Source organism: Penicillium riverlandense (assembly GCF_028828495.1).
Source record: "Penicillium riverlandense strain IBT 135883 chromosome Unknown utg000011l_segment0_segment0, whole genome shotgun sequence".
NCBI lineage: Eukaryota > Fungi > Ascomycota > Eurotiomycetes > Eurotiales > Aspergillaceae > Penicillium > Penicillium riverlandense.
The window spans coordinates 1,012,751-1,040,268 of NW_026643201.1; the positions used below are offsets into that span (position 1 = coordinate 1,012,751).

Consider the following 27,518-nt stretch of genomic DNA (forward strand, 5'->3'; position numbering starts at 1 on the left):
AGGTGTCGGGGGTGGACAGTCCGTGGTGACAATGAGGTGAGGTCCGGGGAGGGTCGCGTGAGGAATGTTGGAGGGAAGGTGAGGGATGCCGGTGAGTAATAATAACTGGCCGCTCCGATGTGTTCCACTGCCGAGGTTGAGACGATCTGGAGAGTCTCCGCTTTTAGGCTCCGGGGGTCGGAGGAATCGAGGAGCCACTTTTGGTTACTCTCGTGACCACCTGGCCGGAGCGATTGAATTCATCTGGAATCCCCTAGGGAGTAGGAGATCTAGTATCTAGTAGTGCATTGACTACGGGAAGACACGGAAAGCACGAGAACGACGACTGGTGGTATACTCGGGTGACCGCCAATGACCCGATGCGGTTTAGCGTGTCGGTTGCATCGAGCGTGTTCGATCAACAGCAGCTCTATACCTACACAACCACTCAGTCAAATCATGCCTCTGCGTCTACGTAGAACAGCATGTTTTTGTCCCTTTCAATTCCTCCCCATCATTTCTACGCGTAGCCTTTCGACACGCCCCAAGCTCCGAACATTTCTCTCTATAACTGAGTGTGAGGTCATCGGGTTATTGACTTGCAGCACAGCGCGGTTCTGCCGCTCCTGCCGCAGTGCAGGAGTCCAAATAATCTTCAGAATTACGGTGATGAAGTCTCGAATTCTCTAAAGAAATCTATGCTCCCAAACAATTTCAACGGCCTAGAAGAAAGAGAGTAGGTCCACTAAGCTAAACGCATGCGTCAACTTCACTATCTCTACGTCAACTGAGAGCAGGCATGAACCTAGAACATTGCGATGCGTTAGCCTATAATTTCAGCCGACCTGGGCGGGGCTTTTCACCACGCGAGTGATCCCTGGGAGGGCGATTATGCCACGTTAAATGCCGATCTAATCACCCGGTCCAAAAAATGGACAGAGCTGACCCGCACAAGATAACACCTTACCTGATTGCGGATTCAGATGATGATTCGCGCGAATATCTACAAATGGCGTGCACACAAGTTGAAGCAGACGAAAAAGTTCAAGTGTGCCAGGAGGCGATTGGAGTTAAGAATGCGGGGTGGGTGCCTCGCCTCGTGCTTACTACGTTGAAGCCAAACGGCGCGAGGAGAAGTTGATGGCGGATGCTTCTTAACGCGGCTAAAACGGATGAGAAGAGAATAACAGTGTAAGAATAGTGGGTTTTCGACGACTGCTGCGAGGCAGATCAGATCATATGTGAGGATACCTAAAGCTTAACGATTAAACTTCACGATAGGGCCTAGCTCGAGAGTTATCATCCTCACTTGAGAGAATAACTAATCCCACCACGAATATTGTTACGCTCTCGTGAGATGAAGGAGCAATTTAACCCTATTTATCCACTACCGGAAAGACAAGGAATACACCAGAACAACACGCACTCGCCAATTTCTACCGTCCTAGGGGTCCTGTGTGGGGGAACGATAGCCCACGCCACTCCGGACTACTGACTCCCCAGGTTGTTATCATGAACATTCTTCGTCTGATGGTGGGACGATGCCAGCACACGACAGCTGTACACTCATTTATCTCTCCGAACATCCAATTCTCGCGCTCCTTCGCTTCGTACTTTTTCGTACTTTTGTCCCTCTTGGCGGGGGCGATCATCGGCCCTAGTCCTTCGCTCAGGCGCTGGACAGTTGTCCCGGGGGCCGGGTGTCTAGACCCATCTGCCGTCCACCACCGACAGAGAGACTGACAGACCCGACACTCGACAAGACCACGAACCCCAAAAGTTCCCCCATTTCGAACTTTTGTTTCGCGCATTGGCCCACGAGTCCCACCCCGCCGGTTGGCGGACTTAATTCGCTGATTCTTTCAGCCGACATCCACGCCAGATCCGCTTCTGGGGAATCAAGATTCCCTCTTTGAGCTCAATGCTGTTTTCCGGCCAGTGCTGACTCGCCCTCGTCTTTCGCCCCTCCTTTTGCCTCTCGTTAAACCAGACCACAAAGGATTCGCCTGTCATTTATCTCTTACCAGTTATAGTAGTAGAACGGGCTCACTCCGACCATCCCATCCCATCGTGGGTCATTGCCGGCTGCCTCTTTTTTTTTTCTTTTTTCTCTGTCTCTCTGCTCGGTCCTATCTGCCTTTCTCTCTCTTCTTTTGGCCACACAGCGTGTCTGTGTGCGGACTACGCCTTGTCCCTCTCTCTTTTTCTCCGGTCCATTCCCGGCACGGATCCACAGCCAAAACAAAACAACCCAAAATAATAAGAATGGCGCGCCGTCGAACCTCACACAGTGAGGCCGCCATGAACGAGGCCTTCGCCTACCCGTTCGCTCACATGCAGTCCAACGGCCATTCGCACTCGCCGCCGCCTCCACAACGCCGCGGTCCGATCGAGGGCCCCAATGGCCGCCGCCTCGTCCGCCGCGTCACCTGGCGCTCGTCAACGTACAAACTCATGGCTTCGCTGTGGGTGCTCGGGTTATTCTACATCGTCTGGCTGATTCGTGATATGTTCTATATGCCTTTTTCGGCAGCAGAGCCCAGTCCCTCCGCTCATGCGGTGAATTGATGATGTTACCGCGGTATCTAAGGCCTAGTTGCCGGCAGGGGACGGTCCGGCTTCCGCGGGAATTATGGGGTATGGTGTTGGAGTAAAAGCAATTCTTTCAAACTCCGGGCCTTGTGTGAGTAGAATTCCGCGACGATGGTTCGTCTCAAACCAGAACAGGACATGTCTGAGTTGGAACTAATATCGCTAATCGACAACGCAGACGATCAACTGACCGAAACTTCCGACGAGAGCAGCCCCGAGCGTATAACGACATGATGATCTTGAGCTTCCCAGGGACGACCAATGGCCCTTACTATTCTTTCTCACTGGCATGTCTTCAGCGTTCCATTGCATTCCCCATCAGATTCACCTTTGAGATTGATGGCATTTTTCTATTCTATTCTGCACCGGATGAAGGTTTTGTGTTTCTTTAGATCTCTTTCTCCACGCATGAAGCTCTATCGAACCTTGGATACAAACTTGATGTCTGTCATTTCTATGGGGTGGGTCTCTCTCACTCTTGTATTCTAAAATGGGTTGGCTGTCTTCTGTCTTTTTGGCTGATGGGCGCCCAGTCCGTCTATATTAATGCATAATTCCTAGCAGACACTGGTCCCGGAATCTAGACCGTATATGTATCAACTCCTGAATTCTTTATATAACATTGCTGATTCGTCCTACGACTTTTCTTTCATCTCATCAAATTACTTCATACATCCACTCCAAATGCTTCTGCTTAGACGTGCAGCGCAGCAGTTTCCGCCTTGGCCAGATACTTCTCATACGGCTTGATAGCAGCAACGACTTCAGTGGAAGTAAACTTCTCCACCTGCTGCGGCGCACGGCCAACAAAGGTACTGGCGTCGAGCAGAGAGTCCAGTTCAGGCAGGATGGGACCGAAGAATGCGGTGCGGCGGATCCGCTCGATCAGGTCGTTGTCTTTGCCTTGCTTCTTGACGTTGTCTGCAGCTTGGTGGGAGAGGACACCTGGAGACGATCAATTGGGGCTCGCCAAGAAGGGGAATGTTGCGACTTACGAATTTCCTCGTGGGCATCCTGCCGGGAGAGACCCTTCTTCACGCAGGCCATGATGATCTGTGATAATTAGCAATAGGATACAAAAATTGGATTGATTGGTTGCGTACGTTCTCACTATGAAGAAATATTAGTGCCTGATAACACAGAGAAGGAGAGACACTTACGTGGCCATGAAAGGAAGCTCGTCATTGACCCGGCGCTTGATGACCTCGGGGTAGACGACGAAGCCGGAAGTCACATTGTTCAGAAGAATGAGACAGGCATCGGCGGACAGGTAAAGCTCCGGGATGCTGATACGGCGGATGGCACTGTCGTCTAGCGACCGCTCGAACCACTGAGCAGAGTATGTGTCCAGAGCATCCTTGGGAAGGTTCTGCAGGTGACGGCCGAGCGAGCAGAGACGCTCAGAACGCATAGGGTTACGCTTGTAGGCCTGGACATAATTAGTTTGAGTTTCAACAACAAACGACAAAAAAACCCACCATAGCACTGCTACCGATTTGATCCTTCTCAAACGGCTCCTCAACCTCCTTGAGCATAGCCAAGTGACGAATATCAATACCAATGCGCTCGCACGTCGAACCAAACGAGCCCAGAGCATTGCCGACATCCACATCAATCTTCCGAGAGTACGTCTGGCTGGAGATAATGAACGCAGAGCTGAAGCCGGCCTTCTCGGTGACGAGCTCATCCAGCTTCTCAACCTTGGCGTGGTCCCCGTTGAAGATCTGCAGGAAAGAAGCCTGCGTGCCCGTGGTACCCTTGACACCGCGGAAGCGCAAATCATCCCGGGAGCGCTCGAGATTCCGCAGATCCATCAGCAGATCCTGGATCCAAAGACAGGCGCGCTTGCCAACGGTGACCAGCTGGGCGGGCTGGCCGTGCGTGAAGCCCAGACAGGGCAGATCCTTGTATTCCTTGGCGAAGGCCGATAGTTTGTCGATTACCACGGCCAGCTTGGGGATGAGAATGTCCAGGCCGTCTCGCAGCAGGATCAGGTCCGCGTTATCAGTACAGTAGCACGAGGTGGCGCCCCAGTGGATGATTCCAGCTGCGGCGGGGGCGGCCAGTCCGAAGGTGTGGACGTGGGCCATCACGTCGTGTCGCCGGCGCTTCTCCTCCTCGGCAGCCACGGCAAACTCTTCATCCTGGATCGTGACGTGGGCCTTCATCTGCTCGACGGCTTCGTCGGTGATGGGGAGTCCCAGCTCTACAGACCTTGATTAGTTCGATGTCGGGTAGGTGGGTTGGTTAGTAAGGTATCCTACCTTTTTGAGATTCTGCCAGCCACACCCACAGCTTTCGCCATGTTGAGAACCGCATACGAGGGGAGAAGAGGTATTTCATCTCCGTGCCTATCAATTGGACCCGTTAATCTATCACTTGCGGAATCGTCCATCGGGGAAACTGGTGGGCAGAAAAGACTTACTCGAATAACGCGAGTTGAGGGGCGTCTGGTAGACATCGTTGCTTTCAGGCATGATGTCTGTGTTGTGTCAATCAATTGATTCAATACTGAGTTGAAAGCTATTGGGGAAATTTTTTGCTGTCGCGGGGTGGATCTTATCAGTCACGTTATCGGTGGGAGTTGGCAGCCTGAGGCCACAGGATTCTATTTCCGGGATATAGTTTTGTATTCATTATTGCATCTAATGCCTGAGGCGGTACTAGGCGAGCTGTGCCAGCTGAGTCGACAGGCCAGTCTTGTCGTACTTGATGTACTTGCCCCGTCCCTTGTCGACCTCATGATACCGATCCCAGAAGCGCGAGTACAGAGGCTCGAGTACAGCTTGCAACTCCCGAGCGAGCACGTTGCGCACTTCCCGTTCCATGTGCAGCGATTTGTGCTTGGACACCATATCGTCGAAGCTCGCATTAAAGGATTTGAACTTCTCCTTGATCGCATCCCGGTCGCGTGACGACAAGTTCTTGATGATGGTGCTTGAGTCCACAGCGCCCCCGGAACTGGTCCGAGACCCAGTCTTGGAAGTGTACTGCACGTCAAGCAAGTACTGGGAGGTTTCCTTCCACGCATCAAGATAGGTCGAGGTTGCGCGTTTGCGGAATGTGTCGATGCGGGCGATGCTGTCCGGTGCACCGAGATAACGCGCCAGTTCGGGACTCTGGCGAATCGATCGGTCGACAATACAGAAAACATTGGACAGAAACACACCAAGAGCGGCCTTACTGCGGTGGAAATTCCGACCCCGTGCTTCCAAAGAAGTCATGAGGGCCTCAATCATGTCCAGAATAAAGTGAGACAGAAGGGTGCCACTATCCGGACCAACATCCAGGGGAGCTGCACCGGGCGTGTTGGATCGGGAGCGCCAGTTTCCATCACCGACTGAGGTCAAGATCGAGGCCAACGGCCCTGAGTAGCCTGTCAGGGTAGAAAGCGAGCTCATCACCTCATTCACAAGCGGCACCGATCCGCCATCCGGAGGCAGGGCCGACGAGCTGGAAGCCTTGCGTTTTGTCTCTTCTAGCAGCTCTGAGAGAGATGACTTTGCAGTTTCCCGCACGGGCCGTAGAGCTTCGATGAAGAGACTCTTTAGCTCTCCCGTCTTCGAATCGATTCGGTAGGACATGGCGGTCACAATCTCCATGATCTCAAACGCCAGGAAACAATCCGTCATCAGGTTGGCCTTGATATACTGGTTGAGTTCACGGAGAGTCTTGGAATATTCTGCCATCGGTGACAGGAAAGTGGACTGCAAGGCCAAGCCTCGTTGGTCCCCGGTGAAGATCTGATTGATTATGGCATGTTCTGCAGTAATAAAGCCTTCTAGCGCATTCGAGTAGATCCCAATCCCGTTGGTGCCTTGTTTGTAGGGGCCATCTTGCGGTTTGCGTTTGACCGTGTTGAGTGAGGCGATGGCCAGGTTCTGCAGGCCGGAGGTAATGTACGACCCGCGCACTTCGGCATATATCTTGAGCGCGGGGTTATCCCCTGAGCCATGTTGCGGCCCATTCTCAGCTGCTGAGCTGATTGCAGCAGCTAGCGGAGTAAGTTTGGAGATGGTGTCGTCGGGGATGGTGGGGAAGGGAAGTTCTAAACAAGGGCTCGAGGTCAGCAATCACCTCGACGAAGTTTACAGGACGGCAACCCACCTTTGGTCAGATAATGCAGCGGCTCAACCGGGCTGATATGCAAACTCAACTCGTCCCGGAACAGGTCCTGCAGCTTCACACTGCCTGTATTCAGAAGATTATTAAAGTCGGCGATTGCTTTCTGGTTGGACCGCATGTTCGTCGTGTTGAGGTCGACCAGCGCCTTCTCCACACGTCTCATCGCCGTCAGGTACTGTGCGAGGCCGGTGGCTTGCGGACTGTTGGCCCATTAGCATCTTGGATTTGTTTACCCCCTGGCTAGACCACATACCCAGCGCGGATGACACCCTCCTCTCGGGATTTTGCATCGAGAGGCTGGCGCAAACGATCAATCGCATCGTTGACCTTGTCGATGTTGCTGTTGGTAATCTGGAGGGACTGCGTGTTGCTGTAGATGGGGCCAATGGCTTCCTTGACGACCTTGCCCCCGGTCTCCAGGCGCACCATGGACCCCTGGATCTTCTTGGTGAGGCGATTGAGTTTCTCGAGGTTGGCATACAGCACCTCCACCTCGGCGCTCTCCTCCGCATAGGCGGTATTGCGCGGAGCCACCATGGTGAACGTGTCTGCAGGAGTGACTCGTGTTCGCAGAGACGATAATAGATAGATAAGCGGTCTACCACGCTAGTCCTGAATGAGGGTGGATGGGTTAGTCATCCGCCCCACCGCCTTCCTTTTGTATAACTTTCGTCATTGACGAGAATCGTCACTTTGCGGCCTCGGCATTGCACTTGGCTGCATGCTGGCCCTCTCTTCCTCTCACCTCTCCCCTATCGCAATGGCTACCAGGGTGGCCCGTCTTCGCTGGACTGTCCCTCCAGCTGCCCTGGCCGCATATACTGCGGGAGAGTGGACTCAATCCAGCAGACGTGTCCAGCAACCTGACCAAAAAGCCTACTTTGCTACTTCGTCTGGCCTCTACGCAACTGATCCGGACTCGAAACACTCCTCCTCTTCCTCTGACCTGTCAGGCAGCAAGGAAGACGGGGATCATGGATCCGTCTGGACCAAGATTGTCCACAAGCTCGATGGGGTCACCCACACAGTTCGTTCGGCGGAATGGGTGGACTTGGGGGGCAACATCACGCATTATATTCCGGATTGGGCGCGATTGCTGCCGGCGAAAGCCCAAAAACTGCAGCGGGAGCTCTCCTTAGCTCCCGGGTCGCTGGCAGATTCCATTTGGGCGGATGCTAAAGATCCCTATCTAAACCCTGAAATCCTGAGGGACGCCAAAGTGCGGGTGAGTAAAGACCTCTGTGCAGAGGAGCAGGCTTTCAGACGCAATCGCCAGAAGCATTCTGTCAAGGCATTGGCCTCGTACCTCAATATCCGCGAGCAGGACATCCATCCCGATGATGTGCCGGTCATTGCCATGTGCGGCTCCGGAGGGGGACTGCGCGCCCTCGTTGCGGGCACTGGATCCTACCTAGCAGCACAGGAAGCTGGGCTTTGGGATTGTGTGACCTATACCGCGGGCGTTTCCGGTAGCTGCTGGCTGCAAACCCTGTACCATTCATCCATCGCGGACCAGAACTTCAATAGACTCGTCGACCATCTGAAGAACCGGCTGGGTGTACACATTGCGTTCCCTCCGAAGGCACTGAATCTGCTTACCACCGCCCCGACCAACAAGTATCTCCTCAGCGGATTGGTGGAGAAGCTCAAGGGTGATCCCGGCGCGGATTTTGGATTGGTGGATATCTACGGATTACTCATCGCAGCAAGACTACTGGTGCCGCGTGGAGAGCTTGGAGTGTCAGATTCGGATCTGAAGCTGTCGAGCCAGAAGGCAAATCTTCTGAATGGCGCGCATCCTCTCCCGATCTACACCGCCGTTCGCCATGAGATTCCCATGCTTGATGGACAGGACCATGATAAAGCCCACCAGCATAAAATACCAGAGGAGCTCATGAGAGAATCTAGGAGTGAGTCATGGTTTCAGTGGTTCGAGTTCACCCCGTACGAGTTCTTCTGTGAAGAACTCAATGCCGGGATTCCGACTTGGGCTCTGGGGCGACAGTTCAATGCCGGCCACAATCAGATTGCTCCGGGCGATTATCCGATCCCAGAGCTCAGGGTTCCGGGGCTGATGGGGATTTGGGGCAGCGCCTTTTGCGCCACCCTGTCCCACTACTATAAAGAAATTCGACCGCTAGTCAAGAGCCTTGCTGGATTTGGCGGAATCGACTCGCTCATCCAGGGCAAGAACCAGGACCTGATTCGCGTGCACCCCATCGATCCCGCCGCCATTCCCAACTACGTGATGGGCATGAAAGACCAGCTCCCGGCCTCAGCCCCCGAGTCTATCTTTCACAGCGAGCACCTGCGGCTCATGGATGCAGGCATGAGCAACAATCTTCCCATCTACCCGCTCATCCGTCCTGGACGCGATGTTGATATCATCGTAGCTTTCGATGCATCGGCCGACATCAAGCAAGAGAATTGGTTGTCTGTCGTAGACGGCTATGCTCGTCAGCGGGGGATTAAGGGCTGGCCCCTGGGAGCCGGATGGCCCAAAAAAGGCGAGAGTGTCGAAGCCCTCCGCGAGAAGGTGGACCAAGAAATGAAAAGCGCCAAACCCCCTTCCTCCACGGACGGCGACCTGGACTACTGCAACGTCTGGGTCGGAACAATGGAAGAGCGCATCTCCGAGGACGAGCCACCACCCTCAAAACGCCTATTCCATCCCCAGAACGCAGACCCTTCGGACTCAGACTTCCACCTGATGCGTCCCGACGCAGGCATCGCCGTCGTCTACTTCCCTCTCATCCCCAACCCGTCCGCCCCAGACCTCCCGCCTACATCCCAGCTCAGCCGACCTCGTCCCGCAGTCGCTTCTCTGCAGCAGCGAGACAGTTCCCAGGCGAAAGATCCAGAACAGCCTGTAGCCCCGCACCCGTCCTCGATCGATCCGGAGGTGGATGATTTCTTGTCTACCTGGAATTTCATCTACACGCCCGAACAGATCGACTCCGTGGTTGGTCTGGCGAAGGCGAATTTCGCACAGGGCGAGGAGCAGGTCCGCCGCGTTGTGAGGGCTGTGTATGAGCGGAAGAAGTCCGATCGGTTGAAGAGGGAGGCGCAGGACGCTGAGAGGGAGCACCGGAAGCGGATGGAGGGTTTTGTGCCGCTGTGAGACGGGTTCAGGAAGAAAGAGATTACATAGGCGCCGCTGGGCTTGGAGTTGCATTTAGGGTGTAGATAAATTGGATGTATTGTATTGTGTATAGACTGAAGCGACCATATCTAGAGTCTTATCTAGTTCATGTGAAAGGCATCAATCGGAGTGAGCTACAGGATGAAGCACCTTGAGGACATATCCCATATTCCTCTACCGTCCTTTGAGACTACAGACAGCGGCAGTTGCACCTCTAATTGTCAACTTCTATACTAAACAAGTCCATGACGTACTCGGATCTCCCAGTGGTCGTCCAGTAGGATCTCGGGGCCAATCGCTACCTAAGGAATGCCCAGTAAGCACCCGTCAGCAAGCACCTAGTGAGAGCTTATTGGACGCCTGAACCTCAAGCACAGACTTCTCTACAAGGCTACGCCCGTGATCTGATGAACCGTCGGGATTTCCCCACCTATTATCCCTTAATCAAAAGCAGCCTCACCGGCAAGACGTACCAGAACACGGAAATGTCAACCTTCTTTAAAATCTAACCAAGTGAACAAACGCTCTATTTGCTGGTACCCCTTTTCTAGAACACAATGTCGTACTTTTACCCCACGGCCGAGTACGAAGAAGACCAGCCATTGGCGCGAACGATTCTCACCACCCACGTCCTCAGCCGTGGCTTCCAGCTTGGCAGCGCGATCGGCCTGCTGAACAGCGGCGCGGCAGTTCTTTTCAAGCGTCGATCCATGACCGCTCCCTTTCTTCTCCGCTCAGCAGGTACTGGGGGTCTCATCGGGACTGGCATCGTCGGAGTTGGCCTCATCGCTCGGATGTGGGGCCGAGAGGAGATCGAATGGAAAGATCGCAGTTGGCGTTTACGGTACAACACCGGTCAGGTGGCTGTTGACAACTGGAGTGAGCCGGCTGCAGCTCTTGGAGTACTTGCGGTAGCTTCGCGGCGATTAACGGGACCTGTTATAGGGGGTTGGCGTGGCCTTGCTGGCGGGGCTGGTATTGGATCTTTGGTCGGGATCATTGGGTGTATGTGTGTAACAAGCATTTTGCCAAAGCAAAGCAAGTAATTTAGGAAGCGGTTACATATTCCTCTGACTGGTGTCTATCTCGCCACGGCCCTAGAGCATGCAGAAGGGAAGATATATTCCCAGAAGTTTGCAATCACTTAGTTATGCAGGAATATATAACCACTACGTATGTAGCTTGCACTACGAGAGATGATCATCCAAATGAAAGAACCAAAAATATGCATCGTGTATATGGTATGGTATCTATGGCTCGGATGCAAACAAAGCATGCACGTATATAGGAGTTAGTATGTCTATAATCTCGTTAAATGCTCAGGGCCTTCCCTCCTCTCCATCCCTTTTCTGCTCATCCGGACCCGTCTTCTCAAAGTAAGACCTCACTCCTTCCAAATCCGCAGAAGAGGTAGAAGTATGTTTTTGTTCTGAGCGCTCGTCTTCGCTTCCTGCGAGACTTACGTCTTTGCTTTCGTCTGTTTGTTTGCGCAGCCCGAGATCCTTCTCGAGTCCTGCCACGGATAATAGATGTGCGGCTGCGGAGGCAGGAGTTCCGCTAGAGGTGCTAGTGCTTGTGTGGGTTTCTGAATTTGTTTCGGTCTTGCTGCCAGTGGAGGACTGTTCATTCTCCTGCTCCGCGGTGATGGCGGGGGAGTGGAAGGTGTATCCTGCCCTGGGGAGTGCGGACCGCGCCAGTCTGCAGGATGGGTCTCGGAGATAGGCTCGCCCGGTTTCGGCTCGCTGATCGGTCTCGCGGTTTGATCTTGCGCGGACGGTGGAGGATAGCGCCATACAACCTTCAGCCGGTCCATCGCGCGAATGCCCTTCTGTGCACTCCCCTTGATCCCGTCCATGGCGTCCCATTCCGTCTCGAAGACGCCCGAGTCGTACTGCGCGCCGCCTTCGAAGTAGGCATTGAACCATACGTGCGCGATGGAGGTGACCATGGTGAATCCCGTGTACGAGGCTTTGCTGCGGCGCTCAAAGTCGATGTTTATGTCTGAGGTTGGCACGATCAAGGGCTTTTTGGGCCGGAAGATCATGGTGGAGGGGTGTTGGTTTTGTGAGAACGTTGTTGCTGAGCGGAGGATGTTGGATGTTGATGATGTTGGTGTGGAGGTGACCGGCGTGGCCGACTGTGATTCCGAGGCTGATTTTTTGATCTTGTCACTCCCTTCAGATTGAGACGTATCCCCATCCTCGACGATGGTCCGTTCGCTGCGGTGAAACATGTGGAGGATCTTGATCTTCTTGCCCTCGTCCACGTATCCCTCCACGGCGACTTTGACACCATCCCGCAGACCCCAGATATGGACCTCGAGGATCTCGACGGGTCGCTCAACATACTCCTTCTGCAGCTCGTTCGTCCACCGTTCAATGTACCCGACATAGCGCAGCTGGCTGGGAATGCTCACGCCAGCTCCAAACCCGGTCCGCATGCGCCGCTCCGTAAACCGCTGCAGCGCGTCCTCTTTCGTCCACCCTTCCTGGCTGATCAGGTACCCGGAGGCAATACTGCCGCTGCGGCCCTTGCCGGCCTTGCAGTGCACGACGGCGACGCGACCTTCCTTCTCCTGCAGCCAGTTCCGCATGCTGCCCATGATGTTCGGGATCAGCGCAAAGGGCGGCGGGTGGTGATCGGGCCAGGGGAAGTGGTGGATGCGGCCATACACCTCTGAGTCTGGGTACCCTGTTCCCTCGGCGCGGAATTCCCAGATGCACCAGTCGGAGCCATGTTTGGAGTCGAGAAAATGGACCAGGGCATCGAGCGGGTTGCGGTATGCGCGCTGCGGGTAGGTTGCGGAGGGACCGGAGGTGACGATCACTAGGTCATAGGTCTGGTTAGACGTGATCGTGAGTCCAGGGGAGATTGGGTCGTACGGTTGTTTGTTACGTAGCAGAGATCCAACCCCGCCTCCGGGTGCTGCAATCTTGGACCCGCGACGATCTGACGGAGGATGGAGGACTGGGGATATCGTCAGTATTCAATACGACACCAATCAGGGACCGTACTGACCATGAGGAGGTCAGCTCATGCGGGACGAGGGAGTGGACGACGAGGAGGGGATGAACCCTGGGAGTGATAAGGTGGCGTGGCCTATCACTGCGGACCGGGGGTGTGAGTGGCTGGGTTTGAGGGTGATGTCATGAAACAGTAGTTGCGGACCTGGATGAGCTCCGACAAAGGATTGGATCAATTGATTGAGGAATTATCAACTAATGTACAGAATAGACTATGTATGTACTGTCGCAGTAAAAAGAGTGTCTCAAGCAACTGGTATCCCCAACAAAACCGAAGAATAACGCCGAGTAGTGATCATTATGAGGTTAACAGAGGAACCAATTACTCCACGCCCGCCTCCGCGGTCGGCTTCATCGTAAAGCTGGCCGACGGCTCCGTGTCGGGAACAGAAACATTCCTCGAGCCGGTAGCATAGCGCGTCGAGCCTTCCTGGGGGTGCCACTGGTGCTGGACGGTGATCTCCCATTTGGGATACGTCTCGGGCTTGATATTGGACAGGATATTGGGGTTCTTGCACGGCTTCAGGCCACCTTGCTCGTCCGTGCCGTTGCAGCTGGTGCTGAAGCCCGGGGTATTGGCGGACTTGGCGGCGTGGATGTGGAACGAGTATGTGCAGCCGCCCGGGGAGCAGCCCGTTGTGAAGTCGGTCACCTTCCAGGCTGGGGCGGCCTCGTTTGCTGCGTCGGTGATGGGGGCGCTGAGGCCGAGGGTGGCCAGTAGGGCCACGGGGGTGAGGAGGGTGAAGCGCATGTTGATGGTGGGGATAATAAATCAATATATGTACAGTACTGGAGAGTGAGATCGATACTGCAATATTCTTCTGACGGACTGAAAAGAAGAAAAGAAAGCAAGAGGGAAAGGGATGAATATATACGCGAGAAAGGAGAGATGATGGTTCGTCCCAAGTAACGGTGCTTGGCGAGGGCCACTTGGGCTTGTCGATCGCACGGGATGATTACGCCATGATTGACTTGGCAATTGGTTCTCAACCAGTCTGTGGTGAGACAATTTTTCCTGTTGAATGCTGGATGTCTTAACAGCCAACCATTGTGACTCGTCAGTGGGTGGGCAGTGGGTTGTCAGCACTATTATTAGCGAGCAGTGGACCTGGGGCGCCCATGGTTACTGCGGTGGTTCAGGTCCGGTTTTCGTGGCTGAGACGAGGCGCCCAGGTTCACGTACGGAGCATCTAGTAACTCAAGGTTCTAATATTGACATCCGGAATGGCACAGGAACATGCAAGACCACAAGTGCAAGGTGACAGGCAAACGGCTGCCTCATAGCACAGCGGATGATGATAAGACAAGCATACATAACAGGCCAGACATACCGATCCCGAAAAGGAAATGCTGTACGCTGGAGGTCGGAACACCCGCCCCGTCTTAATAAACTATCATATTGAGTAGTCTACTACCTAACTGTGCCTCCTTTCTTATTAGTCCTGCGCATGTCGAACAACTCGGAGTTCAAGGCCTCCGTCCCCACTTCCCCAGAGAAGGCTTGGCCTGAGCGCGCAGGATCAGCATTCTTGCCTATTCTGGGCAAAAAGTGGCCCGGTCATCTCGGGAAAATTGCCTTAGCCACAGCCGGGGGCTATACTACGAGCCAAGTACCGGGGGAGGGAACCGCGTCAGGGGTAATAGTAGCAGTAGAATTGAATTGATCGTGGTTTTCCAACAAAGGAAAAAAGAACAAATCATTGAGGGGCTATATCTAGTGCTGGTACATGTCCAGATTCAGGGGAGCTACCGTCAGCTCATAGATTATGGTATAGACTACTGTACAGTCGATGTCCGTGCACACAACAACACTATGATACAATGACCGGTCAACGATCAACACTGTCCTTCGCAGGACCTTTGTCACAACCACCAGCCTCCCAATCCGCCCATCCCTCTTCCTCCCCGTGGCGCGCAATCGCCTCGCGCCGCCGCCGCTCCTTCCGGCGCCTCTTATTCCAAGCTCGTCGCTCCTCCACCGACATCCCCATACGATGCTCAGCAGGTGATAAGAAGGGACGGCCTGTTGAGCGAGCCTGCAAACGTCCACGCGACGAGGCAGCATTTTGAGTGTCTGGTTTTGTATTCTCAACGTGCTCCAGCCCATGATCTTGCTCCTGCTCCTGTACCTCCTCCTCCCGGAGCTGGGGATGATACTGTAGTCGCAGCGCAAACTCGTCCACGGACTTGGCACAGATCTCGCAGATCTCCGCACGCGCTTCTTTGCTCACGGTAGCGTCTCGTTTGACGAGATCCTGGAAGTACAGGAATGCGGAGCGGAAATTGCCCGCGTCGAGACACATGAGGATGATTGATTCGAAGGTCGTGGCGTTGGGGATCACACCCAGTGAGGCCATTTCTTTCACGAGGAACATGCCTGCTTGGCGGTTGTTGCCGCGACGGCACATCCGGATGAAGGAGTTGTAGACCGTCACGTCAGCACCGCTGGGGCAGAGCGTGTATAGCTCTTTGTAGAAAGCGATACCCTCGTCGACGACGGTAGGGTCCTGCTCGGCGCGTTGCTCGCATACTTCGGCGATGGTGCGCACGCAGGCGAGAGGAATGTTCCGGCGGTGGTCCCATTGTAGTCGTTTGAGGATCTGCCATGCTTCGCGGTGGTCGAATCTGGTTTGGAGCATGGATTCTGCGATCGGCCGCGTCGAGCTTTCTTCCGGTGTGACCTCCGCGTCGTGCATGCTGCACAACACGTCGAACGCGGCGGACAGATCGCCGACCTTGACGTACGTTTTGATGAGCAGGTCGTAGTCTTCACGGCGCGGCAGGATTTGCGTCTCGGTGAAATATCGAAAAACGGAGCTGGCTAGTTCGGCGCTGCCAACTTGAGCTGCGAGATCTAAAACATTGCTGCAGGTGCTGAGCGACGGGTGCAAGTAGCACAAGTCCACCATGCGCTGCCACACAAAAAGAGTGGCCTCGTAATGCGAAGCTAGACTTGCCTCATTCAGCACATGCGACCAAAGACTGAGGGTCATGTCATGGTTCTGGTTGACGCGTTCTTGCATGAGACGATGCACTTCGTCGAACTCTTGAAAGTCGCAGAGGGTATAGATAATAATGCTGTGCAGCCAATTCTCGACGAAAATGTCTTTCCGCTGCATGAGCTCGAGTTGCTCGAGCGCTAATTCCAACTGGTGTTCCCGTAGAAGACCCGCTACAACGAAATGCCATCCCAGGGGACTCAAGGGCAGCCACCGGTCTCGAAGTTTGCCGAGGATTTCCTGGCGGAGAATGTAATCGGGATGTACGGCGAGGACCTAGTCCATCAAAATATCAGTCACTATTCTCTGCGCATATCAATTTGCTACCACCCACCTGCAACGCTGAATGGAGGGTCCCCGAGTCTGCCGTGATGCCATTATTCTCCATTTCGTCCAGCAAAAGACGCACCATATCCGGTGAGCCTCTCTCCGAGTCCGTATTTGCCAAAATCAGGGCTTTGTAGTGCCGGGCAGTGGGCTTGATATGGCGATCCCGGATCAAAACCCCTAAGATCGACGATGTGTGCCGGATATTCGGCGACTTGAGCGTCACAGCCTCTAGCATTGACTCTAGATCATCGGTTGACTTTTCGCATATGTTCCTGGGCACTCGGCGAGACGGTGATCTCGAATGCTCCCCGGCGGTCGAGTCTGGCGCACTGGTAGTATCTTCCTCATGGTTGAGGGCTTCGTTCGGCGGCAATGAGGGCTCAGGATCGGTGAATGATTTCGGTTTGGACGTCTTGGGGGCTGTGCTGTCTGTGACCTTGTTTAGATCAACAAACCCGCCGGTTTTGTGCTTGTAACATCGTCGTGGAGGCGAAGTCGCGGCGACGGATAAGACCGGCGGGCGGCGCGGTTTCTTCAGAAATGGTGCCGGACGACTGAGTGTAGAAAGACTGAACGAGGGACATAAAGAGTACCATAGCCCGTCAAACACTAGTGCCCGCCGTGACATGACGAGCGGCGGTCGGGGTGAGGAAGCTCCGTCTCAACTCGCGTGGGAATAGGTGGGATCGCCACGTGACTCGGAGACAGAATTATGAGGCTTGCTCTATTAGTCGACTCGACTGGACTCGACCACCATAATGGCACGCCGCCTATTGTCCAAAATATTCATGAGAAAGAATAAACCTTCCCCAAGATATCCCCAAACGTGATAGACGAAATACAGTAACTTATGAGGTCACCGGCGCCCCTTTAAACAAGTGGACGCAGCCTATTTCAGCGCCGGAACAGCTAGAAGCTAAACTCGATGCTCTCCCATGCAATCCCCAAAACCAAAGCCTCTTCTTTGAGCTGCCGCCTGAACTCCGGGAGCAGATATATCTGGAACTATTGGGTAAAAGACGTGTGCATTTCTACTTGCACTTTAAGATTCATGGTACAGAGGGGTCGGCAAGGGGGTTATGTCGAAGTTAGCATCTGTAATGCGAACAGGCGGACGCCAGCACCTGAAGGGACGAAGTTTCTGGGGGTTGAATTGCTGAGATCTTGCCAAAGAATATGCGTTTTCCCGCCGCTTATGTCTTTCATGTCTCTTCTCTAGCTGTTTAAAAAGGAACACTCACATAAAAGCAGCTACCAAGAAGTATTGCCCGTCCTTTACGGCACAAATGTCTTTGTTATGGGCGATGGACTGCATCACCTGTTTTACATTCCGAGGCTTCTACCGACGAGGCTCACATCTCAAATAACAGCCATGGAAATCTTTATCGCGGAGATGAACCCCAAGGATGGACTCGATGGGCTCGTTGATTTTGTGTTGCTCCATACTACATTCCAGAACATACGACGGCTGCGTGTAAATACGCTTCCCGGGGACTGGCATAACGCTCAGGATGGAATTCTTGTACCCATAGAAAAACTAGCGAAGAGCCGAGCGTGGTTTACTTTGATATCTGTGTTCCGCAGTCTTTGTATCCTTTGCTGAAAGAGAAGGCCGATGCCAGCTCACACTCTCAGCAGGATAGAGGATCATAAATGGGTGGGGCTCATATGACAACATGTCGAATTGATAACAACTGCAAAACTTATTCCCAAGTAAATGGAATCGGTTCATCCTCGTGTGGGGTATCCTGGGCGGTCTCATGTGCACTCTGACCCTTCTTCTCTAAAGCCGGACAGGCGGAGTCTATTTCCATCAACATGGACATTTCCTTCTATTTAACTGAAATTGTGAAAGGAGGATCGGTGTTAGCCAACTGCTAGAAGCTCTTCATCACCTCGGGTATGATCCTGGTGGTTTAATTCAATCGCTTTCAAGCCCCGGCCCGACGCACTAACTAATTCAGAATTTGACCGCCAATTTCGACGAGTGCAAGAGCAACAGATCAGAGGTATAGATGTGTTTATTTGTAATAGTAGGAGGTCAGAAATAGACCAGACTGTTTCCCCCGGTCCCCACTGAAAAAAAAAGAGAATAAAAAAAAGCCCAGGTACGCCAACAAGCATGCGACCAACCCGCCAAAAGATATCCGACCTTGACACCGACGGACCTCCCTCCTCCCTGCTTTTCTCTCGCGGGGTATCTCGTCAAACACCTTTCTTCGAGACCATTCATGGACCGCCTCGCCCACGACCCCGCCCGCGTCCGCCACGACCGCCGCCCCTGCCGCGATCGCGCCCACCCTCTCGTCCGCCACGACGGTCCCGTGGTTGGTTTTGTTGCTGCTCCTTGACCTGGTCGACAATCTCCTCGGGGATGCGAAGGTATTTGATCTGCATGGCAATTATTAGAGGCTGGACTGTGCAAGGTGTTTGTGTCGGACACAGCGACAGAAAAAAAGAGACATACGTTGTTGCCGCGGATGTAGACCTCGGGTAATCTGAAGAAACGATCACCTTCCGGGCTTGTCTGGACCACTTCACGCAGGATCAGGTTCATCCAGTTGTCGCAGTTGACCAGGTGGCCGTTCAGCGTCTCCCCGTTCTTGAGCTCGACCAGCATCGGGTGACCCTGTGCCGCTGTGAGCAGGCCGAGGGGTAACTATGTTTTTCTGTTAGGATATATTTGCGTAATTTTCTTTGGGGGCGAATAGTAGCGCACCATCTTGAATTGCGACGGATAGAACTCAGGTGCGGGCGGGAGAGCACGAGTCGGCCGGTGGTGGTGGGAGTGGTGGATGTGGTTAAAAATTCGGAAGTCCGAAATAGAAGACACGCACTGAGAGCAACGAATGCGTGTATCCCGAAAGAAAGAGAGGCAATGGCGTGGCTGGAATATGGAGGAAGTGGTGGAGGAGGAAGGAACGTCCGTCACGAAGCTCCGATGCGCTCGGAAAAAAGTAACCGAGAGGCCGACCGAACTACAGAACCATCAACATCAGCATGGGCATCGTCAACTACAACAACTCGGAATGACCCCCCGGCTTGATAGATTTTTCACTTGTGATGTCGCCGGCTGTGTGCTACCAAGTATACGGGGATTTGGCCCCTGTGAGCGATGCAACCGCCAACTCTGCGTAAATCATCGTCGCCCGCCGTCTCATACGTGCGATGACACTGTACATTCCATGCACTTCCTCTGTACTTGACTCGGGCCTGACAACCACAAGCCACTCCCAGATGATCTCTTCGAAGTTAATGTACAATGCTGAAGTGAAAAATCTTAGCGAGAAAATCCATGACAATGCGGTTTGCGAGCGTGCCTCGGAACTATCTGGCGGTCTGAAATTTTTAAATGCGGGCAGTTTATGAGGGCGAGAACTAGAAAGAGAACGCTCTAGATTTGCTTTGATGAAAACAGCACATGAAGAGGCTGGGACAAACAAATTTTAAAAATGACTTCAGAATATTAGTAGACAGAATATTAGTAGAGATGATTGAGAAATAGGCATGTAGTCTTGAGTGCCGTGCTCTAGTACACCTGTAAGGATCACTTCCTTTCTCTGGTGAACTATGGTGCAAAAGGCAATTTACAGGTCCGCCGTTTTACATTTGAAATATATTGATCTGAAGGATCAATCCATTTGCGCCCCAGATCCCTGAATTTAAATTACACAGTCCAATGGCAGCAGACAACCCATCCAACTACACCTTAGGCCGCTTGGCGAACTCCGTTCCATTCTCCTCGTCTTCATCGTCCGAGATGGTGAGCTTGCGTTTGACGCGCCCGTCCCGGCTGCCACTGACAGCCACCGGGGGCTCATCCTGCACATCAGGCAAGCGACCCTCCAGTGCCTGGAGCGTAACGTCATAGCCCTCCTCCACATTCCGCACAGTCTCATCGAGCTTCTCAACTCGATCGGTCGCATCCAACTCACTTAGCAACGAGCGGTGTTTCTTGAACAGTCGTTGCTTGATGAGCATGCGCCACCAGTAGTAGCGTCGGTCATTCACATCGTCAACTCGGTGCTTCTTTATCAGCAGTCGTGCAAGGTTGGCTCCGCCAGACAGCCGGTTTCTTGAGGGAATCTGGCTGAGGAGGTACATTTCCAAGATGTGCGCGAACTGGGTCGACTCGATCTTGAAGGATGTGCGAATGTCCACCAGCAGTTTGGTGGGGATCAGAGCCGCCGTGGGCACCACTTTCAGGCGTTGTTTCCGAGAGTATGCATCGTAGGGATCGGGGTTGATGTTCACGCCGTGCTTGAGGAACTCCGGCCGCAGGAGGCAGTAGTCGGCCGTGTCTCGCAACGCATCAAATTGCTCGTTCGGGTCCTCCACGGTCAGTTCCACAATGGTCGGGTCGGCGAGACAGGTAGCGTGGATTGCCGTGTACAGGTGGGTGCCGTGACCGGAACGGTGGTGTGGAGGGAGGATGAGGAACTGCGCAATCCGAAGTCTCGCAGGGAGCTCTGAGATCTTAACTTCGGGGCCGGGAAACGGATCGGACTTGACAACGGGTGTTTCAGAGCGGTCTCGCTGGTAGAGCCAGTATCGATAGGCTGTGGCATATCCTACAATGGAGTATGCTGACGCTGTGGGCGTCGGAGGAGTCACTTTCTCATACCTGTGATAGCCATTAGCTTTGTTGAAATGAAAAAGTCAAGTTCACCTACACAAAGTAGATTGTCCACCGTTCAAGGGTCCATTGTGGATCGTCCGTTGTCAATGGGGTCCCAGCTTCAATGAAGAGAGAGACTAGGATCTGAGCGCGGTCCAACAGACGGCGCACCTCGGGGTCTGCCAGGGACCCAGCCCAGATCTCATAGTTCCGGTCATCCACCTCATAGCTGTGAACCAGCAGGCCTGGAGGCTTAAATCCCTTTGCGCTCGGGTCGTCTTGGATAGCTTTCTCGTATTCCGGTAGGTTGATAAACGCCTCTGGACCCAGAAATTAGATGGGAAGTCCTCTCATCTGAATAAAACAACTTACCCTCTGGAGCAAACGGTTTCAAAGCACCCAACAGGTCGACCGCAGCTGTATCGCCGATCGCCCTGAACCGGTCATCGTACGAGATGTGGATATGGGGGCGCAGGTCATGGGCCGCAAAGCGCAAGCGAATGATCAGGCCCTTGTAGCCAAAAATGCGCTCTTCGTCGCCGAAGATGGGGTATGTGAATTGCGGATGAAAGGTCGAGAGGGTTTTGGGTTTGGTCTCGCCGGGCTGTACTACGGTGATATGCACAGCGTCGTTGGCGTCGCAGGACCCTAGACAGAGAGTCAATTAGCAGGCCGGTGTCGTATGAGAGGGAAGATAAACGTACAATCCTCTTCGCTCGCCATTGTGGGCGAGATGGTGTGTTGGGGATGATAGATGGCAGGGAGACTTGGAACTACGGCAAGGGAGTGAGCGCGGCGCGGTCAGACGCGCCGCGCATCATTACTTAATACTCGGCGGCTTCCACTGTAATTAAGTCAACGAAACTAGTTAACCAGTAGGACAAGCCATATTGCCTCAACATTTTGGGAGTAATACTATTCTACTCTGCGGCGAAACAAAATATCATACATTGTTGGGTATATGACTGTCAATGAGTATCATTGATTCTAAATATGTCTTACGTATAAACGTCTAAGCAGTACGTGCAAGACGTTGACGATCCATCAAGCCTCTCTGCCACTCATCCACTCCGCAGCTCGCACGAAGCCGCTTTTTTAGCTCCAGAGCCCGCTGGATGCCCATGGTTCGCCCAATGTGTTCCAATGTCTCCATCACCCACCTGCGCACCGAATCCGGAGCCCCTTCTGCCCCTCCAGCCACAGCCAACGGGAATAGAAGCATAAAGACTCCGTTTAGCGGTAAATCACTCGACGGGTCCCCCGTATTGATCCCTTGATCGAAAAGTGCAATTTGGCCCGCGGCACCGGTGCAGATGTCGATTGCCATGCGGGAGATTGTATTTAGTGAGTGCTGGCGCTGAGCTAGGTCCGCTGCTGTGGGGTATTGTAGTCGCAAGCTATGCGCGAGGATGGTTCGGTTGACCAGCATGCGGCCCCAGCGGAAATGGTTAAGGATTCGAAAAGCCCATGTGTCTTTGTAGGCATGGTACTTTCCGTAGAACGTTCCCTGGACCTTGTCGGACTCGTGAACCTCAAATGAGAACTTGTCCGAGACGCTCTTCTCCCACTCATCTAGCTCGGCCTCGAAACATAAAGCGGCACCGGTCACACAATCATCGTGCAGTTCTGGTCCACTGTATATTGAAAAATGCCATTTCACAAACCTCACCAGGATGTCAGCGAGACGCACGGCCGGTTGATCCTCCGGGGGAGCCGTGATCGAATCGGGAGACCAGTGCACCAGATACGCAGGGATCTTGCCTGGGTCCTGGAAATATTTGACTATAGACACATAGGAGAACTGCAGGAGCGCCTTATGGTCTATTAGGTTAAGGTTCTGACCAAACGTAGATTGCGCTATAAGGGCAGTGGCGCCGTCCAAGTGCACAGTCCAGGAATCGAATTGATCAGCGCCACAACTGACCATCTACATGACTCGGTTAGCATGTATCTTAACTAGTGAAGGGCATATGCACTGTACCTCATACAAACCCAGCATCACCAAAATCTTGAGCGCCTGCTCGGTATTTGCCTGGGCAGGATTCATCACTACGGATCGGATGTAATGAATGGCTGAGATGTATTTTTCCCGCGCCACTGTTCGCAAGGCTCTGTCACGCTTAACATTGGCCATGGCATATAGGCCAACCGCCACCAGCGAATCTCGAAACGACGGATCAAGAGGCAAGCCGCCTAAAAATACAGGATTCTTCGAGGTCCGAGCGCTCCTATTATTGGCGTTTATGAAGGCCGTAGTGACAAAGGTATCGAAGAAGAAGCGCAGCCCCAGCTCCTCTGGGCTTACCGAAATCGAATCAGGGACCGAGGTAAGAACGCTGCACAACTGCTGGATGGCAGACACCCGATTTGGAAGGGGCTGCAATACTAGCTCTGATGCGGAAGGATTTGTGGGTGGTGATGATGATGATGAGCTGCTCGAGGCGATCTTATTCCTGCGCGGTTTCGTCGCTGCGGACCGGCGCTGCGTTTTGGCGGTTTCATCGCGGAATAGTAGAGACTCTACATCGCGGTACCCGCCGCATTGCTTGCCTCCTCGCTTGCATTGCGTGCATTTCGGTTGGAGCTGGTCACACTAGACCTAGTCAGCGCGGTTTAGGCGAGTCAACCATTGCTACATCCTTGCCTTGATTCTACGCTCTCGACAGCTCAAGCAGCCAGCGCTGGGGCGGCCGGAAAAGGGCATGGTATGCGCTTCTGAAAAGTTGCCGTCATAATCGGCTGACGCCAAAGGGGGTATGTAACTCGTGGGTTGTCAATCGCATAGTGGACCAGGTGACGTTGGCGACTTTGAAGTCTGATTGGATGGACATTAGAACCGTTCCGGATGGGGTATGTTTTTCGTCGTTTAGGCTTGGATCCTTTTATCTGTCAACCAGCTATCACTATGAGATAAAAATCCAATGAGCTGACTAGAATAATACCATGCCCTACTCCACACTGTGGTCCAAGACATTTGGTCACATTGTTCATAGAGCAAGCTCCGACCAGCAGTATTATAAACTACGCGGTGCACCCACTGACAATCCGATTGACTTGATTGACAGTGGCAACCATTTGCACGACCCTAACCTCAACATTGTCTCTATACTGTCCTAGCCAGTCCCGGCAGCCATTCGGGCTCGACTGCTCGATACCGCCTCAGAGAGTGCGGACTGCGTTGGCGGGAATGGCTTGAGGATAGAGAATGATAACGTCATTGGTGTCTATCCTTCCTAGTATTATTGTCCGCACAATTTCTTGAGGGTATATTCCTACCAGCTTACATGTTGTACCCAGTGTTACCAACGAAGTCCATCCCGATGTTGGTATAGATGGCGAGGTTGTGGATCTCAGGCCTTGATTGGCCATGTCTGGAACCCATTCCGAATGGGGTGTTTAGTTCGTCGTTTAGCGTGGACACCTTTTCTAACTGCGCCACCATTTGTTAATTAAGGGCGACTTGTTCAAGGCAGCTAGAAATATTTAAGAGCCGCGTCAGACTATCCTAGCCACTACCGATTCGATTATTCTCCTCTCGGTCTCATCACCAAATATACCTATCCCCTATGATGCATCCGATCCAGAGCACCCACGATGCCTCATACTATCGATACAACCCGTCCCTGGCGGTAGCGATTGTGGCTGCGGTTTTGTATGGCATTGCGTTCATTTTGACTCTGGTTCAGTGGGTTCGCTATAGGGCATGGGTGTGGGTGGTGATGGTCATTGCTTCAGCCAGTAAGCCTTTCTATCACCTTCATTCAGTTGTCTCCTAACGTTCACCCCAGTGGAGGCCGTGGGCTATATCAGCCGTTGTATCTCTGTGGAGAACGTGACAAAGAGAGAAGTCTACGTGGTGCAGTTCGCGCTTATCATCCTGGCGCCCGTCCTGATCGCCGCCTGTTGCTACATTGTCTTCGGCCGGATTTTGTTCTTGGTGGTCCCGAGCGAATCGCGCACGTTGCGACTCTGCTGGGTGCCTCCGCGGTTCATCACCCCGATCTTCGTGGGGTTTGATATCTTGGCGCTTCTGCTGCAACTGGTTGGCGCAGTCATGATCGCCTCGGTCAGCCCGACCGATACTCATGCGGCTCACAGGCTCAATACGGGGAAACGGGTTGCGCAGGTGGGTGTGGTTATTCAATTGGTGGCGTTTGGACTCTTCAGCGTCGCGGCCGTTCGATTCAATTTCACCTCGAAGCGCTTCAACAAGTCCCTGGGTGAACGCTACGAGAGCGTCGGGGAGAAGGAGTATCTGATTGATGGTCGGACGAGGGATAAGCACTGGCCGGCGCTGCTGCGGGTGGTCAATTTTACCTCGTTCTTGATTCTGGTGTGTAACCTGGTCCCCATTTAAATCGGACACTAACTGATTTGCAGATCCGCTCCATCTACCGGCTGGTCGAGTTTACCATGGGCGTGACGGGGTATATCAACACGCATGAATGGACGCAGTATGTGTTCGATGCGCTGACCATCTATCCTTGCGTGGCGCTGTTCATCTACTGGCACCCGGGCAAGTATCTGCCGTACCTGGGGTTCCGACTGCCCAAGTCGGCGCGATAAAATAGTACATAGGACTCCTAGTTCGTCTCTATGAAACAATGTCGGAATGGCGCCCATGGAGGGCCCATGGAGGGCCCACGGATAAAAGGATTGTACAGCAATAAACTGCTTTTGTTTTTTTGACATTCTTGGCGTGCGTTGATTATGTTTATTATACGTTCTGTACTATAAAAGAGATGGCCAGATTATATTTAGAATGTCAGACATCTTCTATCTTCATGGTTTTGACCACATTCCCGCATTACACCATTAGGAAATGAGTGGCCGATATTTGACCCGCTTCCTCCGTCAAATAATATGGTTCGATTTGTAGAATCTGTGTAGGCGGTGATGGTCGCGTGGGTCCATCGGGCCAAAACTGCCACTTTTCCAACTGGCCTCCTACTTACCACCTCTCACTGCCTTCCTCCCTTCCTGTCTTTCTCTGTGGCTGCGCGCCATGCTTGGATCCTGCTAGAGCTGGAGTCAAGTGTGAAGGGACTGCCAGCTGCCAATCATGGAGGGCCTTTTCACTCTGCTCGCCCTGGGCATTGTGATGGCCGTGACGTGCGTGTCCCTTCCTGCGGTCGCGACAACATGAAACTAACGCCTTACCAGGTCCTTCGTCGTCGGCTCACTCCCTCTTGCCTTTACCCTTTCCCCGTCTCAGCTGCGCCTCATCTCCTCCATTGGTATGGGTGTGTTGGTGGGGACCTCCTTGATTGTCATCATCCCCGAGGGCGTCGAGACTCTTTACAACGCACGCTCCATCAGCCAGAAATCCATCAGCACTCGCTCAACCCCCGTCCAATGGATGCACCAGGCCATCCCGCAAGTCGCAGATACACCCGCCTTGAACGGGCGACAATTGATCCCAGCTTTCTCCCTGGATGATCACATCGAGCAGCCGGCCGTTATTGTCGATGAACCGCAAATACATGCACGGGCAGATGAGTCGAGCGAAAAGTCCACGACAGAGACGTCGAGCGACCACCACGAAGACGAGAGCTCGCCTCATGCCTGGATCGGCATCGCCCTCATCAGCGGCTTCATTCTGATGTACCTGATCGATAAACTTCCCGAGTTTGCATCACCAACCAAAGCTGAGCGACCGCGCTACCATATTTCGCTGGATAACCTGGGCTCGGGACTGCGGCGAAACTCGTCTCCTTCTCGCGACGGAGGAGGCCTGCTGGACCAGGGCTCCTCGAGCTCCCGGCGCGGCCACAGCTTTGCAACTACTACCGGCCTGGTGATCCATGCCGCCGCAGATGGGATTGCGCTGGGCGCATCCACCTCCGACACCGGCCTGAGCTTCATCATCTTCTTGGCGATCATGGTGCACAAGGCCCCGGCGTCCTTTGGATTGACGTCGATCCTGCTCAGGCAAGGGCTGTCGAGTCGGACTGCGCGAGCGCATCTGTTGGTCTTCAGTCTGGCGGCTCCTATCGGCGCTCTGGCGACGTTTATCTTTGTGCAGGCTGTGGGCTCTTCCAGCGGCGACGAGGCTGGCTCTCAGTGGCGGACTGGAATGCTCCTGCTGTTTTCCGCTGGCACCTTTTTGTAAGTGGGTTCTGTTTTCTTCTAATTTTTTTTACTGATGGTTCTGTCGCAGATATGTGGCTATGCACACGATGCAGGAGAATGGACCCGGCTCCCAGCCGCGCGAGTTGCCTGTTAACGGATATGGCGACACCCGCGATGTCCAGAATGGGTCGGACAAGTCCATGCGAGACTTGATCGGCTCCGTGCTGGGCATGATCCTGCCGCTGTTCCTGCAGATCGGCCATGCCCATTAAACTCCGTTCTACATTTATGCATTTTTGCCTTGGGAGGCAACTCTTCCACACATGTACTACTTTTGCCTGTTGTCCAACATACTGGGAGGCTATACCTATCATTGGCGTCTGTTGGACACTTTTCTTTTTTGGATGATGGTTTTGGCGGAGTGGATGACAATGTGCAACTACTAGATCTGGTCTTGTATAAGTGTTGGTCATTATTGCATACCGCGTATCTCACGATCACATCTATGTAGCGTCACTGCCGGTACTATATAAAGGCGGGTTGCCCCCAGCACATGAAGCTAGCTCTGATGAAAGCATTCGTCAGGTTGCATCATCTGGCCCGACCCATGGTCGGTAGTAGCGTGCCGATAGCCTACC

The 27,518-nt window shown here is 53.4% G+C and overlaps 12 protein-coding genes across 12 annotated transcripts; 4 read left to right on the plus strand and 8 right to left on the minus strand.

Moving 5' to 3' along the window:
- Positions 1-2,244: 2,244 nt before the first annotated feature.
- Positions 2,245-2,547, plus strand: N7474_011101 (uncharacterized protein; the record flags this gene model as incomplete). Its single annotated transcript, XM_057202511.1, has 1 exon — positions 2,245-2,547. The coding sequence occupies one exon, from the start codon at positions 2,245-2,247 to the stop codon at positions 2,545-2,547; it is 303 nt and encodes a 100-aa protein (XP_057047795.1).
- A 718-nt stretch (positions 2,548-3,265) lies between these two features.
- Positions 3,266-5,048, minus strand: ade13 (adenylosuccinase ADE13; the record flags this gene model as incomplete). Its single annotated transcript, XM_057202512.1, has 7 exons — positions 3,266-3,516; positions 3,567-3,624; positions 3,675-3,681; positions 3,732-4,000; positions 4,050-4,777; positions 4,836-4,922; positions 4,997-5,048. 7 exons carry the CDS (start codon positions 5,046-5,048, stop codon positions 3,266-3,268), a joined length of 1,452 nt encoding a protein of 483 aa, XP_057047796.1.
- A 186-nt stretch (positions 5,049-5,234) lies between these two features.
- N7474_011103 (EXO70 family protein) lies at positions 5,235-7,233 on the minus strand (the record flags this gene model as incomplete). The annotated part of the gene is made up of 3 exons (XM_057202513.1): positions 5,235-6,619; positions 6,679-6,896; positions 6,950-7,233. 3 exons carry the CDS (start codon positions 7,231-7,233, stop codon positions 5,235-5,237), a joined length of 1,887 nt encoding a protein of 628 aa, XP_057047797.1.
- Positions 7,234-7,456: 223 nt separating this feature from the next.
- On the plus strand, positions 7,457-9,817 carry N7474_011104 (putative phospholipase A2 (PlaA); the record flags this gene model as incomplete). The annotated part of the gene is made up of 1 exon (XM_057202514.1): positions 7,457-9,817. The coding sequence occupies one exon, from the start codon at positions 7,457-7,459 to the stop codon at positions 9,815-9,817; it is 2,361 nt and encodes a 786-aa protein (XP_057047798.1).
- A 578-nt stretch (positions 9,818-10,395) lies between these two features.
- Positions 10,396-10,884, plus strand: N7474_011105 (uncharacterized protein; the record flags this gene model as incomplete). The annotated part of the gene is made up of 1 exon (XM_057202515.1): positions 10,396-10,884. The coding sequence occupies one exon, from the start codon at positions 10,396-10,398 to the stop codon at positions 10,882-10,884; it is 489 nt and encodes a 162-aa protein (XP_057047799.1).
- Positions 10,885-11,157: 273 nt separating this feature from the next.
- N7474_011106 (putative phosphatidylinositol-3,4,5-trisphosphate 3-phosphatase) lies at positions 11,158-12,859 on the minus strand (the record flags this gene model as incomplete). The annotated part of the gene is made up of 3 exons (XM_057202516.1): positions 11,158-11,507; positions 11,528-12,805; positions 12,853-12,859. 3 exons carry the CDS (start codon positions 12,857-12,859, stop codon positions 11,158-11,160), a joined length of 1,635 nt encoding a protein of 544 aa, XP_057047800.1.
- A 324-nt stretch (positions 12,860-13,183) lies between these two features.
- On the minus strand, positions 13,184-13,612 carry N7474_011107 (uncharacterized protein; the record flags this gene model as incomplete). The annotated part of the gene is made up of 1 exon (XM_057202517.1): positions 13,184-13,612. The coding sequence occupies one exon, from the start codon at positions 13,610-13,612 to the stop codon at positions 13,184-13,186; it is 429 nt and encodes a 142-aa protein (XP_057047801.1).
- Positions 13,613-14,690: 1,078 nt separating this feature from the next.
- N7474_011108 (pentatricopeptide repeat protein) lies at positions 14,691-16,818 on the minus strand (the record flags this gene model as incomplete). Its single annotated transcript, XM_057202518.1, has 2 exons — positions 14,691-16,136; positions 16,195-16,818. 2 exons carry the CDS (start codon positions 16,816-16,818, stop codon positions 14,691-14,693), a joined length of 2,070 nt encoding a protein of 689 aa, XP_057047802.1.
- Positions 16,819-18,419: 1,601 nt separating this feature from the next.
- Positions 18,420-18,810, minus strand: N7474_011109 (U6 snRNA-associated Sm-like protein LSm4; the record flags this gene model as incomplete). The annotated part of the gene is made up of 2 exons (XM_057202519.1): positions 18,420-18,581; positions 18,658-18,810. The coding sequence occupies 2 exons, from the start codon at positions 18,808-18,810 to the stop codon at positions 18,420-18,422; spliced, it is 315 nt and encodes a 104-aa protein (XP_057047803.1).
- A 1,082-nt stretch (positions 18,811-19,892) lies between these two features.
- On the minus strand, positions 19,893-21,531 carry hat1 (histone acetyltransferase catalytic subunit HAT1; the record flags this gene model as incomplete). The annotated part of the gene is made up of 4 exons (XM_057202520.1): positions 19,893-20,814; positions 20,864-21,128; positions 21,181-21,456; positions 21,513-21,531. 4 exons carry the CDS (start codon positions 21,529-21,531, stop codon positions 19,893-19,895), a joined length of 1,482 nt encoding a protein of 493 aa, XP_057047804.1.
- Positions 21,532-21,820: 289 nt separating this feature from the next.
- Positions 21,821-24,250, minus strand: N7474_011111 (uncharacterized protein; the record flags this gene model as incomplete). The annotated part of the gene is made up of 4 exons (XM_057202521.1): positions 21,821-22,735; positions 22,790-23,401; positions 23,851-23,911; positions 24,093-24,250. 4 exons carry the CDS (start codon positions 24,248-24,250, stop codon positions 21,821-21,823), a joined length of 1,746 nt encoding a protein of 581 aa, XP_057047805.1.
- A 67-nt stretch (positions 24,251-24,317) lies between these two features.
- N7474_011112 (Mn(2+) transporter ATX2) lies at positions 24,318-27,152 on the plus strand (the record flags this gene model as incomplete). The annotated part of the gene is made up of 6 exons (XM_057202522.1): positions 24,318-24,546; positions 24,597-25,141; positions 25,189-25,346; positions 25,852-25,920; positions 25,972-26,916; positions 26,969-27,152. Coding segments are annotated over 6 exons (2,130 nt in total), but the record flags the coding sequence as incomplete, so codon positions are not given.
- Positions 27,153-27,518: the final 366 nt, after the last annotated feature.